Source organism: Seriola aureovittata, chromosome 2 (genome assembly GCF_021018895.1).
Source record: "Seriola aureovittata isolate HTS-2021-v1 ecotype China chromosome 2, ASM2101889v1, whole genome shotgun sequence".
In the NCBI taxonomy this organism is placed as follows: domain Eukaryota; kingdom Metazoa; phylum Chordata; class Actinopteri; order Carangiformes; family Carangidae; genus Seriola; species Seriola aureovittata.
In genome coordinates, this window is record NC_079365.1 from 18,391,044 (window position 1) to 18,407,094 (window position 16,051).

Genomic DNA, 16,051 nt, shown 5'->3' on the forward strand with positions numbered 1-16,051 from the left:
GTAAGGCATAAAAACTCATAAAACCATCATAGTATTTTAAGGCATAAAAAGTCATAGTATAGTGAGGCATTAAAAGTCATAGTATAGTAAGGCATAAAAAGTAAAAAAAAAGTAATTGTATAGTAAGGCATAAAATGTCATAGTATAGTAAGGCATAGTATAGTAAGTCGTATAAATGTCAAAAAACATCACAGTATGGAAAGGCATAAAACATCATAGTACCCTAAGGCATAAAACGTCATAATATAGTTTATACTGTGCAGCAAACTTCAGATGTCGCAGCTCCATTATTTTACACATCAGGAAATTTCAAACCTGATACATGGTGACAGTATTTTAACTTAGAAAAACGTATTCTCACTAAACTGAGCTGTTAAACAGTTAAAATGAATCAAAATTGATGTTCACAGTAAAATGAAATATACCATTGTGCTATCGTACTATGACCACAGACAGAAACAGGCAGTTCATCTCCAATGTATACAGTTATCCTAAAGTTTTCATAATTGTGTCTCATTGTAGCCTGTTTTCAAATTTGTTTAAATTCACAAATAAGCATTACTATAACCAAAGCACTCAACGATTTTTGTTTGAAATTCAAATAACTATCTTTAAACACACTGTGAAGATTGCATACATTTAATAATAACAACAGTTGATTCTGGTAACACAAATTCCATACCTGCTAAATAATTTTAGTTATACAAAGCCTGTATAATACCTCAAGCCATTGTGGAAAGTCTGAAATTTAACAAGAGGCCCATCTATATCTTCACACTGATATATCAGAAATAGTTTCACACTTTGCACTACTATTTTCTTGTTCTTATTTATTTTAGAGGACCTGTTCAGATGAGATGTAAGCACAATGGAGCAAAGAAAAAATGTACAGCGCTCACTTCACTTCAGTCTTTTACCTTTTTTACCCACTGGGGGTCGCTATATAAGAAGCAATGAGTGTGTGGTAGAGAGTCTAAAATTGGGATTAAACAATTTAAATGCCTGTTTGAGCATTTTGAGTTTGTCATGGTGACAGAAAGAGCAAAGCAAACATATGCAGTTAGATTTTATTAACTGAATGTACAAAGACAATATTTATCTCTTTCAATATTAATAGAGTTCTATTGAACTTAAAGCATGCAAATGACACAAATCAGAAAATGCAGCAATAACTTAATTACGTGTTTGAAGGGCACCAATGGTGGTTCAATTTGTATTTAGCATAGATCTACTAGCAATCAAAGTTGAAGACATTTTCACTGACATTACTCACTTACATCACTAACAAAAACAAACTCTTGACGTGATCGTAAATGAAATAGAAAAACATTTATTCACCACTTTTTTTAACACATATTAAAAACATAGTTACAGGGATTTCAACATTTAAACACATAGTCATATGAAGCAATGCAAGTTTAATTGCCAATATGACATCCCATACTAGAATATTCAGTGGTTATTGTTCCAGAGAATATTTGTCTTCTCTTAATATCTGTATCAAAAGGTCATTTGAAGCTGTTTCTTTAAGACAAGACATTTAAAAACAATTTACAAAAACATTCAGAAAGAGTCAAAGTTTTTGGCCTCAGTGCATTTTCTTCAGTTACAAATCACAGAAAAGTGGTGCATCTGATAGTTATGATACTTGATACCACTTAAAAAACCACCAAGGCAGTTACTTTCCCTTTTCCCCTTTGAATCACAATATATGGTTTCAAATTTCCCACAGTTCACAACTGATCAGACTCAAAATACAGCAACAATAATAATTCCAGGTGAAAACCATATTATAATTGCCTATTAAATAAAACTGACAGGCTGTCCTAGTTATAGTAGAAAGATCCTTTCACACAGACCCAGTAATGCAGAATAAATACGCCAATCACAAGCTTCACTGATAAAGAACACGAGATTCACTTTTAATTTCAAGAAAGTGTCTACACGGCCTCCATCACACCGCTCGCAGCCACAGTTAACCTATTTAACACCAACCTTGAAAATGGATTTTTCAAAAATGTTATCATTAGTCCATTTAACACAGAGATATTTTTATTACACAGGAACAGGCGATAAGGGAGAGCTACCTACTGTAATTCTGGCATCTTATTGTCATACTGCGGTGGTGGAGTGATCGGTTCAATGGTGACTGGATTCTGTGTGGGGCTGCGAATTTGGAGACGGAAGTCCTTCAGGTGCAGTTTGTCTGATTTGATCCTCCTCACCCGCAGGGGCCTCAGTAAACGGCTGGCACGGCTGCTGCTGCGGGTGGGCAAGCTGGGGTTTGGTGTGAGGCCAGGGTGGTCGGCCAGGGGTTCAGCAGCAGGTTGGGCGGGAGCCGGTGTGGGATCATTAAGAGGGGTGTCTTCAGTGGGATTGTTCGTGGACTCTGATCCCTCATTTTCCACAGCTGCTATGATGTCCTCATAGGACGGCAGCTGGGAGGTGCTCTGGCGAAGGTTGCTCTGACGGACGGGGTAATCGCCACTGCCAACGACCTCCTCATAGCTTGGCACGTTGAACGTAGTTGGATCAGCAGCTCTGGAAAAGGATGCAAGAGGTGATCCTCAGTGAGAAAGCATGTGGAATTTTATCCAGAGAACTTCTTGCTCCATGAAACAGACATTAGATTTACAACTACAAGTTATATCATCTAATATGTGAACTATTCTTTTTCATTTCATCATATTTTTTTTTCATTTTCTATTTTCTAAAAGTTACCATGTGTAGAATGTATATATAATTGTAGCATGTTTTAAATTATTTTGATGGAGTATTTGTTTGTTCAAACATGAAACCATCCCAATGATAATTGTTAAAAGAGAAGAAAAATTGTAAATCACTCACTCCTCCCCAGCCACATGGCCCATAAGGGGGCCTCCCGTTGGCGCTGGCTGGTTACTGCTGTTGCGTGCTCTCCTTTTGCTCCTCACACCGAGGAAAATGGACAAGAGCAGCATGGCTACACCAACTCCAACCAGCACCATAGCCACTGATGAAGACTTTGTGCCGTCTGTGTCCTCCTCATCACCATCCCCGCCCTCAGGCTCTGTGGTGGAGTTGCCTGATGGAGCAGGGGACTCGTCCAAGCTTTCTCCATCCATGGGCATCACAGTCCACACAATCATGACAACACCCAGGGCGATGAGCCCGACTCCCAGGGCACACAGGGCATAATGGGCGCCTGAGCTGGAGCCCTCTGAGTTGGAGGGCCTGTTAGGACGGTTGTTGCCGCCACATATCGTACCTCGACTGGAACACATCCCTGATGGACAAACTGCAACAGAGAAGAACCATAAGAGACCAGAGATAAGAAACCACAAACACATTCCAACTGGAAAACTGACAGATCTAAGATTATTTAAGTAGTGCTATCATACAAAGATGTATTGTAGCCTTGCTCTCCTGCCATTAAGCACACCTCCTATAATTTACTGGTGCTATGCTGACTCTTGCAGTAAACAGAAAGATTGTTTTCTTCTGGTTTGTGCCTCTTTTGTCCAGTGGACTTGCTGTGAAACCATTGATGGAGTGTAATGTTCACTGTCAAACAGTAGGTGCAACGTTGTGGCTCTGGTAAATGATGACAATGAAAACCTGCTGAGAAAAGAGTGAATGGGGCTCTCAACATTAAGAGGAAGTCAGAAGTAGTCAGTAAAATAGCAGCTAATGCTTCAATTGAGTCTCGCAGAAGTTTAGGCAGACACAGAGGTAGATTTACCATCACATGGTTCATATACCGCATGACCACAAAGACTCATCCCTAACACCACATGGTGCATGCTAAAATGTGATAATCATTCTATCTGTTATCTTGCCAATTCAAGCCCAAATTCTTCAGATTTGTTCCAGAGCATCACATGAGCAGAGCTACAACGCCAACTTAAAAAGCATTTATTGCAGAAAGACATGGTAAAAATCTCAACGGGGTGAGTCCTAAATGAATTTCTGTGGCATTGTTTTGATTGTTAAGGTGATGAATCTGGCTGCATCTGGTAATAAATGTGTTGATTTATGGTTTGTACATTCTTAAAACAGAAAAAGTGCTTTGACTGCTACATTTTAAGAAACAGAAGGAGAGCAGCAGCGTGGTGAAAAAACAGGTTATGAGAAAACAAGTGCAGCGGTAGGCCCACACGTGTCTTAACATGATAGACATGTAACTGAGAGACAGTATAACAGACGAATGACTCACACTTCAGGAATGGGGTGACACAAATGGTGATGGTATTTAGCAGCATAAAATAAGCAGAAGATTCTTTATGAAATATACAGTATAACACAATGGAAGAGCAGACCTATTACAGGTGATAGATGTAACATCAACACTTTGCACAATAAAATGTAATTCAATAAAACTACCCTACAAAACCACTTCTTTTATGAAGCATGATGTTACTTTTTTGTGACTCAGCTCTGGTAACTTGTGAACCCATAACTTGTGAACAATACTTTAAGTGTTCATGCTCTTGAACATGTAACGTTTCATTTTCTTTTTGTCCACTTGAGGGCAGCAGAAACATGTTATGAACACAACATTAATATACCATCTTATGTGGTGAACTTGTTATTTATACATTTACTCTAATTCTCTGTAGGTTCATCACTACAAACGACCTCGTTAACACTGTCACATTATCACGTGATACATTTTTGTTAAGAAAATATCAATTATGGTTGCTTTAAATGCAAACCCATTGCATTAGTTACACCAAACTTCGGCAAGACACCCTTTTTTTTTTTTTTTTAAACAGATACTCTTGCTTTTTTTCACCCTTAAAAACAAAGCAATGTCTTTTTGTAACCCTTTGTCACAGGTTGCACATGTCCACAAGCTGTGAGCAGTTAATCATGGATCTTTTATTTCAATATTTTTTTTATGAGAATAAAGAAAAAGCTAAATTAAGCATAAAAATGTTTTCTTCTTCCCTATTATGATTCTTGGCCACAACCTCCCATGTGGGAACCACAACTTTAAAAAAAAACTGATCAGATTACATCATCTGAAATATGTTACTACTGAGGTGACTCATGAACTAAAGTGTTTGGAATCACGTTCACAAAGTGACATCCGACAGGAAGTATTCATTTAAAAAAAAAAAGAAGAGGAAATTGCAGCCGAAAAAACTCTGCATCTGGTCAGCACCTGGTTGGAAACAATGTTTAGGTTGTACTGCAGGGCTCATAAATTGCTTCACTGGTACTTAAAGGTGGTGGTGTGAAGAAAATGTTCTTTGTGCTACCACTGCAAAACAAATTCTGGCTCCACAATATTCAGAGCCGAGCAGGAAACATTTTCCACTCCACACTACGCACATGCAGCAGTCATCTGCTACTGTAGCCCATGAGATTCAGTAGTTGATGGGTTGTGTTCCCTGGACTGCCCTCCTGCATACAGTATCAATGTAATACTGCGCTGTTCTGTACACACTATATTTTTGGTTGCTGTTTATTAGACGCTGGCGCTGGTGTGTCTGGTACAAATCAATGCATGTTCAGACTGCATGTTTACTTATATTAAAATATTAAAAAAGGTGTTTATTGCTCATTATGGTGTATAGTAAAAAAGGTAACTAAAACTTTATTATTTTAACAATATTATCTATTAAATTCCACAATTGTTCCAGTGTGACAATATTTTATACATTGTTTCCTGCAAAGCTCCCATTACAGAGCTTTTATATTACCTTTCATACGCAAAACACATGTATTGTGGGATTTGAATGTCTTGAATAACAATATGCAAAACTGTACAACACTACAAATAATACTCAACATTTAAAAGTGTTGAATGTTGTACACTGTGTCATCACCATATTTATCAAACATGTAGCGTTATGCCTGAATGAACGTCTATGAGCAAACGTGGCATTTTCAACAGACCTTATGTTGTCTGATCTGTTGACTTTGTGCAGCAGATCAACATTTTCTTTTGCTTGATTTAATTTGCCTACGCACTACTTGAAAATGGCAGCTGAAAGTGGAGAGTAGATTTAGTTCTCCAGTTTGTTTGATTTCTTATTAATATTCAGTCCGATTAAGCTGATGTTGTTATACATATCTTGGTTCACACTGGAAACTACATAGCAATAGTTCAGTACGTACAAACATGGAACAGATGAAACTGTTCAAATGGTAAAGTCATGTTTGCAGGCTTGTTTGAGACTACGCTTTGTTTTCAGTCACCTCTTTTTATGGCAGAATACAATAATATGTAAATGTACAAGTCACGGAAAATATCTGAGGTGATATGGATGATAACTGACTTAGCCTTTTCTTATGACTCAAACAGACTGTACCATAAATATGCTGTTTAAACAAAAAGTGAACTTGTTGGTCGAGTCTTTTTTTTGGGGCCTCTGGTTTAAAGCGTTTCAGGAGTGCGGCTGGGAGGTTGCCTTTCTTCATTGAGAACTTCTATAATTTTGAGACCACAACAAAGTCAGTACAGTTTACATGACCTTTTATTCAAGTTATTAATCAGTTAAAATCTCAAGCATCCATCCTTTGATGCCCATCACCTGATGCTCTGTTCTAAGGGCACTCCTTACATGATGAACTTCTCATTTATGATTTAAAGGAGCAAGTATTTAAGGCATGTCAGCAGTTTGCATAAATGCTAGTTAATTAGTCCAACCCTTCATGCAGAGCACCTTTTGTTCGGCACCTTTTGTTCTGATGTATAGAAATGATGGGATAGGCAGGGAGGGCTGAATGATGTTAAAACAGGGGTCCTGATTGCTATGTATGCATGAAAGAGGCCAGCAAAGCTGCATACTGCTAACAGTGGGAAAAATAAATGATCTTTGGAAGATGTTATTGACACACTGGCTTCAGTAACGCAGTGCGTTTCCCTGTGATACTGAAGCAGGTGTTTCTGTCCTTTCCTGCAGATATTTAACTGTTATGCTTTCTGCTAGTTCAGCCATTTATTATACTTATTGGCTCTTTGACATTGAAGTAGCTGCATACACTATGTCTGTGTTGAAAAGGATGAGACTCAGCAGTTTGGAATACATCGTTTGATCGGATCTGTCAGTACAACTCCTTGAAAAGACCTCAATTCATTGAATAGATAAAGTGGTGACTGGATATTATTGTCTACTGACTTTCAGTGGAATCATATTCCGACAATACAATCAAATCATTTTATGGTTTACAAAATTATGTTATTCTAATAAATGATTCAAGGATCATTTTTGAGTTTGCCAGGTTATTGTTGACCTTGGAAACAGCCGATGACAAAACAATCTCACCGCTACAGGTGCTCAGAACCGTAACATCAACATTAACAGTTCTGTGACATTTGTGCAAACCCATTATTCTGATTAGGACCATGAGACACAGGTGAAAGCTCCAGAGCAAGCAGGTACTGTAAGTGGATCTTGAGTTGAGATTGTTTCGTTAATTAAGGTTTGTATTTTACAAGTGTGAGGAGTTTGGTCCGATGTAACGTAGTGGAGCACGGTTTATCGCATTAAACGTCAAATGGAGACTTTGTGCACTTTGGTACAGGGACGCATTGATTCAGTACACTGAATCAGTATTGTATCCGCTTTGACACGGCTGATGATCAACATTAAATACAGTTTCGATGGACTTGACTTGCTGTCCAACTACACTAGAGGTTGGTGCATCCACAGTTTGATCTCAGGTGTTCGTAAAACTATAAAACTGAAAGGAATTCACTGAATGAATACAGTATAAATGATTTCTGTGTTTTGCAAATTTATGCTGTCATTTAGGGTCCTGTTTCCCTTCGCAGTTATATATATCAGCATATATAGTACTACTCAAAAGCTTGGACATACTTTCCCATTCACTTGAATTCACTTGTGCCACTAGCTCTGTATTAGTATCATCATCAAGGACAAAATATGGTGACAGATTCTGCCAATCTGAATTTAAACATCAGTCTTGAGTCCTTTGTAGCCTTAGTTGCAGGCCTGCTGAACAGCATGCATGGGTGTGTCCTGTTCAACATCAGGACGTTTCCAACCTTAAAAAGCAGTTTATCCTGTAAAGAACACAGGCCTACTTGCTTTTTCTATCAGGCTACTGTATGAGTAACCCCAACAGCTCAATCAATGACTCAGTATTGGTGCAGGAAAAGTGGTTAAAATGGTGCAAGAATCTCTGTCCTTCAGCCAGTTTCCAGCCACTGCTTTCATTGTTTGTAAAGTAGGAAGGGACTTCAGAGGGAGGACCTGTCCCTTCACAGGAACGACACTATAGACTCAACTTAAAACGGGCGCTGCTCTGAATGAACGCCTCAACAAGAAAAGATCAGGCTACTACTCATCCACGACACCAGCTCAAAGTGACCATGGGCTTAGTCATGAGTTCTCGTGGTGAAGGTGATCTGCGAGAGGCCTTACCTTTTCACCGCTCAGTGTCCAAGGACTTCCCTCTTCATCGGTGAGTTACCTGAATCACGCAGGTGTTTTCAGGAAGACCAGAGACAGAGCGAAAGAGGAAGAAAGCATAGACGCAACAACTGACGTCACGTTCAACGGATGGTTATCTTTTAAAATCACGGAGCGGATTTTCTTCCTTTAATATTTACCGCTACATATAACAATATAGTTTACAGGAACTTTGTTCAAGTTCCAGCTGTAGTGAAACCTCCCCTCTCCTGGCTCTAAAGTGGCTGTGTGCCTACGTTTTCCCCTTGGTCCTAGCGCTGCTCAAGTAAACTTCCTCTGGGAACAAATTGGAGGGAGAGCGATACAGCCGGAAACAGATGAAGTAAATAGAAGTGAAGTATTATCGAATAAAGTAACCTGGTTAATGTTGTGTTTAAGTTATGTTAAGATTTAAGTCACTACTAAAGCGGAAAAGTCATATGGCTGAATAATTATATCAATATCAATTTATTGCCTAACTCTCAAAATCTCTCTCAAATGAAAAAATACTAGGCCTATTAAGGCGTGTTGTAAAGACATTCAAGTTGCTGTTACATAAGACAAATACATGCAGCAAATCATCACAATGACTAAAACATTTAATTGAATATGAGAATAATTGACTAATTGTTTTAACTAGCCTATAATCATTATTATCAAACATCATTAAAATAAAAATAAAACTACTTCCTTTTCCCTTCTCTTTTTAGTATCCCTATAGTGATGTGTAGAGGAAGAAACCAACAGCTGTGACCATGTTGTGGTCCTATAAGCAACTCTGACTGATCCAGACCTTTCAATCTTACAACTTGATCTTCCTCAGCAGATGAAATTACCCAGTTCATTAATTTTTTTAATGAACTGCGCAATTAAAACAAGAACAGTTTTGACATCTACATTTCTATGACAACTGGGCAAATTCCATCTGCTGAGGAAGATCTTGTGACATGATTGAAAGCTGCAGAACAGCTACTGAGTGAACTTCAAGGTGACTGTTTTGGTCATGTACTCTTCCCAAGGTCAAGAATGAATTTCAATCTCAGTCTTAGGTACAGATGCAGTGAAGTGAGGCTTGGTGATTACTTGGATCAATGAAAATGTGTAGCTTAATCAAATTTTTGTTTGTGGCAGAGGCATGTGTTTCTGATATCAGAAGCAATGATCCCCTGATCAGCAGAATAAATCTGGTTGAAAGAGCAGCATTGTACCATCATTACCACCACTAAAGTGCCCTTAAGCAAGGCACTTGCCGGAGTACAATATAAAATTGTCATATTGCATGGTTATATTACATATGTTATTTAACATTTTCTCTTAAAATTGCCCATTTTAATTTAAATACTGTCCTATGGTTGTATAGGGCAGCTGTTGTTCATGTTCATAAGACTCTTACTCACATGTGAAGGTTAATTAAAGTTTAACAAAAAGGGTAAAATGCGATCAGGAATACATTATTCAATTCAAACATTAATGTGAAGCAAAGAAGTCTATTTTTAAAATATCAAGGAGTTGGACTGAGTCCCATCAGCTGTTTGTAAATTTGATACAAGATTGTTTGTAAAGTCACTCCTATGTTTTTCTAGTTAGTTTCAAATAAGTGATTTACTAAAAACACTGAAACTGGAGGAATATTTTAGCAAGTAAAGGCTCTAGTAATTTAAAAATCTACAATGTAAACTTGACTACAAAACAAAAATAAATAAATATGTATTTTGTTTTATTTACATACATACTGTACATTTACAAACCTACTGTATGTAATAACATTAGTAATTACATATTACTGTATGTAAATACATTAAATACCTACTGTATGTAAATGTAGAATAGTATACTTTAGATTAGAAGGTGAATGGGAAATATCTGATCTTGTTAACATAGCTGGTGTTCAGCAATTTATCAAAACATTATTGGCAGAATGTTTTGTAATCTGAAGTAGGTTTTTTTTTCATTTGAAATCTCATGCTGCACAGCTGGTGCAGACCAGGTGTTGTACACAGATACACACTTTCCAAAATCATCATGAGTAAACAACTTAAGTCTCAGCAGATTAAGCTTTGTCATCCTTACTCATTGTGTTAACACAGATTTTAACACAGCTGTCTTTGAAAATAACCATAACAGGACAATACTGTAGAATGTGAGTTGACAATAATTTCATCTTTATTGTTGGCATACATGAAAAGCTCTGACAGCTGAGTGAAGAGAACTAGTAAATGTCATATTAACTCTGATGTTAAAAGCAAACACTATTTGAGTTCTTCCCTTCTGTGTCTATACAGGTTTGAACTGATCTTCCCGCTTAAACCGCTTGTCTTTTGGTGACTGGAGGAGACGCCCAGAAAGTGATGGACAAACCTGTTTTTCTACTGTTTGGATTAACCTCAGGGTTTAAGCTGCACATGGTGTTCATATGTGTTCTCATGCTCAGGAACAGCAAACTTTACACAACTGTCTATTATAAAACATGAGCAAACTGTACAAAAGATACCATTACATTCTCTCTTTTGAGTTCAGTGCTTACACAGTGTAAACATTGGGAAACCATTTGCTTAAATTTTACACATTATCACTTTCAATAACCAACATTTGCTTGTATCTTTTATCTACAAACCACCTTGGATGATTCTTTTATCTGCCTTTATATTTATATTAAAACCAAAACATTTACTATAGATCTCTTAAATTAGCTTAATGTAACATGAGAAGATGGATGGACCAGTTTTTAAAAGTACAGTATTCATTTTAAATAGTGCCTCTGGTTATAGTATCTGCTGTTTCATAAAAAAAAAACTGTACCTCTTGGTAATATGTAACAAATTAATCTCCCCTACATGTCCGAATTTCATATCTTTTAATGTTGTTTTAAACTAAGTTTTACTACCTGTTACAGTATAATAATAATAATTGTGATGACAAACTTAAATGGAACCTGGAGAGCACCAGGGGAGGTGGAGGAATTGATTTGAGTCAGAAACTCAGACTCATTCATTTCACTCATGTCTCCAGACATGACATGACACAGGTCAGGTCTCCTCAAAATATGTATCTCTACCGTGAAAGCATATAACAATGGCTTTTTTCTATACCTCACGCATTATTCTTCTTTTCCTATGTGAAAAAAAGAGCTGACCTGTTAAAAACAATTGACAGAGTCCACAACAGTGCTGTGAAGATATATAAACATGAGACCTATTTTATGTAAGGCATCAAAGTAGAACATCACTGTACAGTTACTTGTGCATGTTACTCTTGATATTACTATAATTTTCTATAAACTCATAATATAAAACTAATTTGGAAATTTAGTTGGAAAAAGAACACAAAAACCTTTGTATCCACAAAATTGTTCCTCTTCTTTATATTAACAAACAATTTGGTTAAAAATTATTTGTGTTTCTATTAAGACATTGTTTTATTGTTAGGCTGGCCAAAATGGTAATTATTTGAATTATTAAATTAAGTGGTTAAAATGCTTTAAGACAACTTCCTCTTCAAAGCCGGGCAATGCTGAGTGTAGGTTTCTGTCAGTAGTAAACAACTATAATACAATAACAATGTAAACAATCATTTCGATGGCCAAGGCTGGTTCAGACGTTTGTGATTTCCACACTCTTGAAGGTGTGCATTGGGCTGCCTTTGGCCCTAGGAACAGCCTGAACTCTTGCCTCTCTGGGCAGAGAGCCACAGCTGCCATGAAAGCCCAGGGTTCGCTCCACAGAGTGGCTGTTTGCACGTAACCTCAGCGGACTCTGGAAAAATGAAAAGACATTAAACAAAATTTATGCTCTCTTATTTTCCAAGAATGTGACAATGACCTTGTTGAAAAAGTGACTTAAATTAAATCAAATCTACTCATATTAAATTTATTCTACTCAATCAAATTAAATTTACCCAATTAAATTGAGTGAAATTTATTAAATGAAATGAAGTTATATTATTAAATTGACTGAAATGAATATAATCAAAATAAATTTATAAAATTATTAACTTAAATTCAATTAAATTAGTTTTAAGTAAATTAAATCAATCAAATATATTGAATTGAGGAAACCAAATCAAATTGAAGGTTATTGTTATGTGTAAATGTATATATATATATATATATATATATATTTAATTGAACTTAAACTTAAATTAAACTGAGTTACATTCATTTATTTATATTACTATTTGGTCAGTGTACATCCATGTCTGTCCAAACACATATACTATATGAAGTGAAGTCTTTGAGGGGATTTAATAAAAAGAGTTATGTTTTGTGAGGTCACAGTGGCCTTGACCTTTGATCTTTGACCACTAAAATCAAATTAGTTCATCCTTGAGTCCATGTGAATGGTTGTCCCAAATTTTAAGAGTGGTGTTCCTGAGATAGCCCATTGACGAGAATGGGAGGAATAGACAGACATATGTACAGTATACATGTTGGGTAGTTGGATTTTGCTTCCATGCCACGGCTGTCTCTGGCATGGAGGCATAAAGATATGTGAATTATGATGTTTTACAAATAAACTACTGTAAAGTTTTGACATTTGTTAAAATGATACAGTCTGTAACTACTCAAGTATACTGACCACATTTATGTCTTTTCTGGCTATAAGTCATTTGCTCGACGGCCTCTTTGTTGGTAAAAACTGGTCTAAATGTGCGGATGTGACATATTCTAATCATATGATATAATTGTGAAATGACATGATACCTTGCCCATTTTTCTCATAGACATCCTCTCCTCTGCAAAGTGGTTTACAGCCACAGGTGAAGAAGTGAAAACATCATTGCCTTGTTCTGCATTGCTGTAAACACAAGGCATTACAAGAAAGTTTTATTTAGGTGTTATGTGTTTATTTCTTTATTTCTTAGAAATCACCCTTTTGTCACATTTCACAAGCCTGTGGTCCTGTCTTATCTGTTCATCTGTTAATGGTACATTTTTAAAGTCATAATTATATGAACAAAATCACATAATTGGTAGGCAACATGTAGGCATGTATTTTGTACAGAGGAGTTTCTGATTTACCTGAGAGGGACAGCAAGTGATTTCATCTCTTCATACAGGTGCCGATGCAGCATGTGTTTGTTGCTGGGAATCCCCAGGGCCTTGGCCATGGCGTCGGTGTCAAAGGATGGATCCAGAGCCATCAGCGCTCCATGGATTCCTTTACCCTGAATATTATCTGCAAACTCCTGAAGTGTAAAACACAGAGGCAGTATGTACTTGTGTATGCAGTACAGCTGAGAAAAATTACTTGAGACTTAATCTACAGTCCTTCCACAAGTCATTTTGGTAGATAAATACAATTCACAGTCATGGTGGAGCCTTTAAAAAAGATTAAAACAAATAACTGTTCATCCCTTGGGGGCAGAAATAGCGCTGAGGCAACAAAGCAACAAAGCTATCATTATTTTTGAGGGAGTCCTAGGAACTCATACTGTGTGGTATGTAGTTCCTATCTGCCCTGGAAAACTCCTGGGCAAAGGGAACACCCTCACTGACCTCCCACCCACCTTGAGGTCTATGTCTCTAATCCACTTCATTACTCTGTGACATGTCCAAACAATGGGGTCCCGGTCTTGGTGCTCACATTTTGCCCGTCGTGCCTGCAGGGCCTGCGGAGACATAACACACAGATAGCACTGCAAAAGCACTAATGTGACAGGGGCCAAGGAAAACACAGAGAGAGAGAGGTCAGGGAAGGATGATGGCCTACTGAGATAACACAGCACCAAGAGCTTCTGTGTGCCTCAAGCTATGGTGGATAGTAGTGGAAATCACAAGCAGTCCTGTCAGTGTAACTGAGTTAATGTTTATGCAGTGATTGAGGAACGACTACTGAAAAACGACTACTCAGTATCAATACTTTTTCATCTCTAAATTTTGAGTCTAACCTCTTTATCAAAGCTGAGCATCTGCAGCAGCTGGATTGCAAGAAGTAGACTAGTCTGGTGGAACTGGTCGCCGATGTTGAGGAATCTCTCCAGGTCTCTGCGGCTCAGAGAGTTCAGCACTCGTCCATCCACTAAGTGACTCTGGAAAGTTTGGGAGTATTGAGGAAGCCCCACATCACTAAGCCATGATGTTGCAACCCAGTGATGGTCCATCTCAGATGCCTTTGATAGTCTAGAAAATGATCAGACACCAATGATCAGCAGTGGTGGTTACTTAAAAGTAAAAGCAGCAATACCACATCCAAAAATACCCCATCAAAAGTACTGCATCCAAAATAATTACATGAGTATAATACTGAGAATGTAGTTCCAGTATCAAAAGTATAAGTACTCATAATGAAGAAATACTGTATAACCCCTGTGCGTGTTGAGCTACTATATATTATTTTATTGGTTTATTATTACTGATACTTTCATGTTTAAGCAGCATTTTAGTGTTGCAGGTGGTCGAGGTGGATGTTTTTTAAACAATTTTATACACTGTTGAGTAATTTGATCTACAATAATACATCATATACGAGAGGTTTTTTAAATCTTAATCTGTAAAGTAGCTATAACTAAAGCTGCCACAGAGATGTAGTGGAGTAGAAGTATAAAGTAGTATGAAATGAAAATACTCCAGTATCTCAAATTTGTACTTAATATTACGGTACTTGAGTAAACGCACTTACTTACAGTATCTTTAGAGTTTTGTTTACTGCTGCTCACCCTTGATCCCCTTCAGCTCTTCTGTAGTCCTCAATGGCCAGTCTCAGCTTCCTGCGATGAATCGGGTTACTGATACCCAGACCCAGCTCTAAATCATCATCTGTCAAGCCTAGTAGCACCTAAAGAGCAGAAATCCAAACTGAATAAACACACCTGCTCAAAAACTACCCCACTCTCAAGTACAAGGCAAACAAACAGCAAAGGAACTACTTGTACCAAAGGTATACCTTGCCACTTTTGACGTTTTCAGAGCAGGCCCGGATATACATGGGCATTCCCATAACAACCTCCATCCAGGCCTGGACTGCACCTGCCCTCCACAGCGACATGCATGTGTTTCGTGTGAGTTCCGCCTGCTGGAGGCGGTCCAGCTGCTCCTCTCCGTCAGACAGGCTCTGCTGTGTGAGGCTGTCAGAGTCTGGATTGGTCAGGAGAAGTTATGGTGTGGCATACAGGAGGCGTTCAGGGTCAGAGGAATATGGAAATCAAAAAAATGACTCATCTGGAGACAATTTGACATCAGAATCACAGGGTATTAGCATGGAAAACACACTACCTCATTGGGTACACAGCAATGCTTCAGATATTACACTAAAATATCTACTTTTAGTTTTTTTCAGAAGTGTGTCTTTCTTTGTTTATGTTGAGTTTACCAATATTGCTGAAGTCAGAGTTATCACTCGGCTCAATGAAAAATAGCATCAACCCTTTCCTTTGTCCAAATTTGACATAAACAGTCTTGAAATTGCACTTTCTGGCCACTAGATGGAGCCAGAATAATTCACTGGAACTACACTACTACACTTTCCTGTGTCTCAGAATGAACTGTGTTGGGTAAGGAAATAACGAACAAAGCTCATATTAAAAGGTAACCAAAACTACACAACTGACTTCTTCTAAGTCTGAAATAGTGTTGAATTTCAGTTCAATACAACCCATAAAGTCTTAGTCAGTTTTGGTCAGTTCTAAAAACTACAATACCGATATTTAGT

The 16,051-nt window shown here is 37.5% G+C and overlaps 2 protein-coding genes across 7 annotated transcripts in view; both read right to left on the reverse strand.

Moving 5' to 3' along the window:
* Nucleotides 1–1,055: 1,055 nt before the first annotated feature.
* Nucleotides 1,056–8,641, reverse strand: tmem51b (transmembrane protein 51b). Its single transcript, XM_056385699.1, has 3 exons — nt 8,379–8,641; nt 2,848–3,277; nt 1,056–2,541 (listed from the first exon to the last, which is right to left on the reverse strand). Exons 2-3 carry the CDS (start codon nt 3,261–3,263, stop codon nt 2,088–2,090), a joined length of 870 nt encoding a protein of 289 aa, XP_056241674.1. The 5' UTR covers nt 3,264–3,277; nt 8,379–8,641; the 3' UTR covers nt 1,056–2,087.
* Nucleotides 8,642–10,539: 1,898 nt separating this feature from the next.
* kaznb (kazrin, periplakin interacting protein b) overlaps nt 10,540–16,051 on the reverse strand; it is a 112,667-nt gene continuing 107,155 nt past the window's right edge. For 5 of the 6 annotated variants that reach the window (XM_056397190.1, XM_056397182.1, XM_056397200.1 and 2 more), the window contains 7 exons: nt 15,287–15,477; nt 15,060–15,178; nt 14,292–14,523; nt 13,911–14,012; nt 13,423–13,589; nt 13,105–13,198; nt 10,540–12,157 (listed from right to left, as the gene is read on the reverse strand). In XM_056397190.1, coding sequence (XP_056253165.1) covers nt 11,996–12,157; nt 13,105–13,198; nt 13,423–13,589; nt 13,911–14,012; nt 14,292–14,523; nt 15,060–15,178; nt 15,287–15,477 — 1,067 coding nt within the window. In that variant the 3' untranslated portion in view covers nt 10,540–11,995. Of the gene's footprint in view, nt 12,158–13,104; nt 13,199–13,422; nt 13,590–13,910; nt 14,013–14,291; nt 14,524–15,059; nt 15,179–15,286; nt 15,478–16,051 lie in introns of those variants that run through there. The other variant, XR_008829706.1, reaches the window with a different exon arrangement.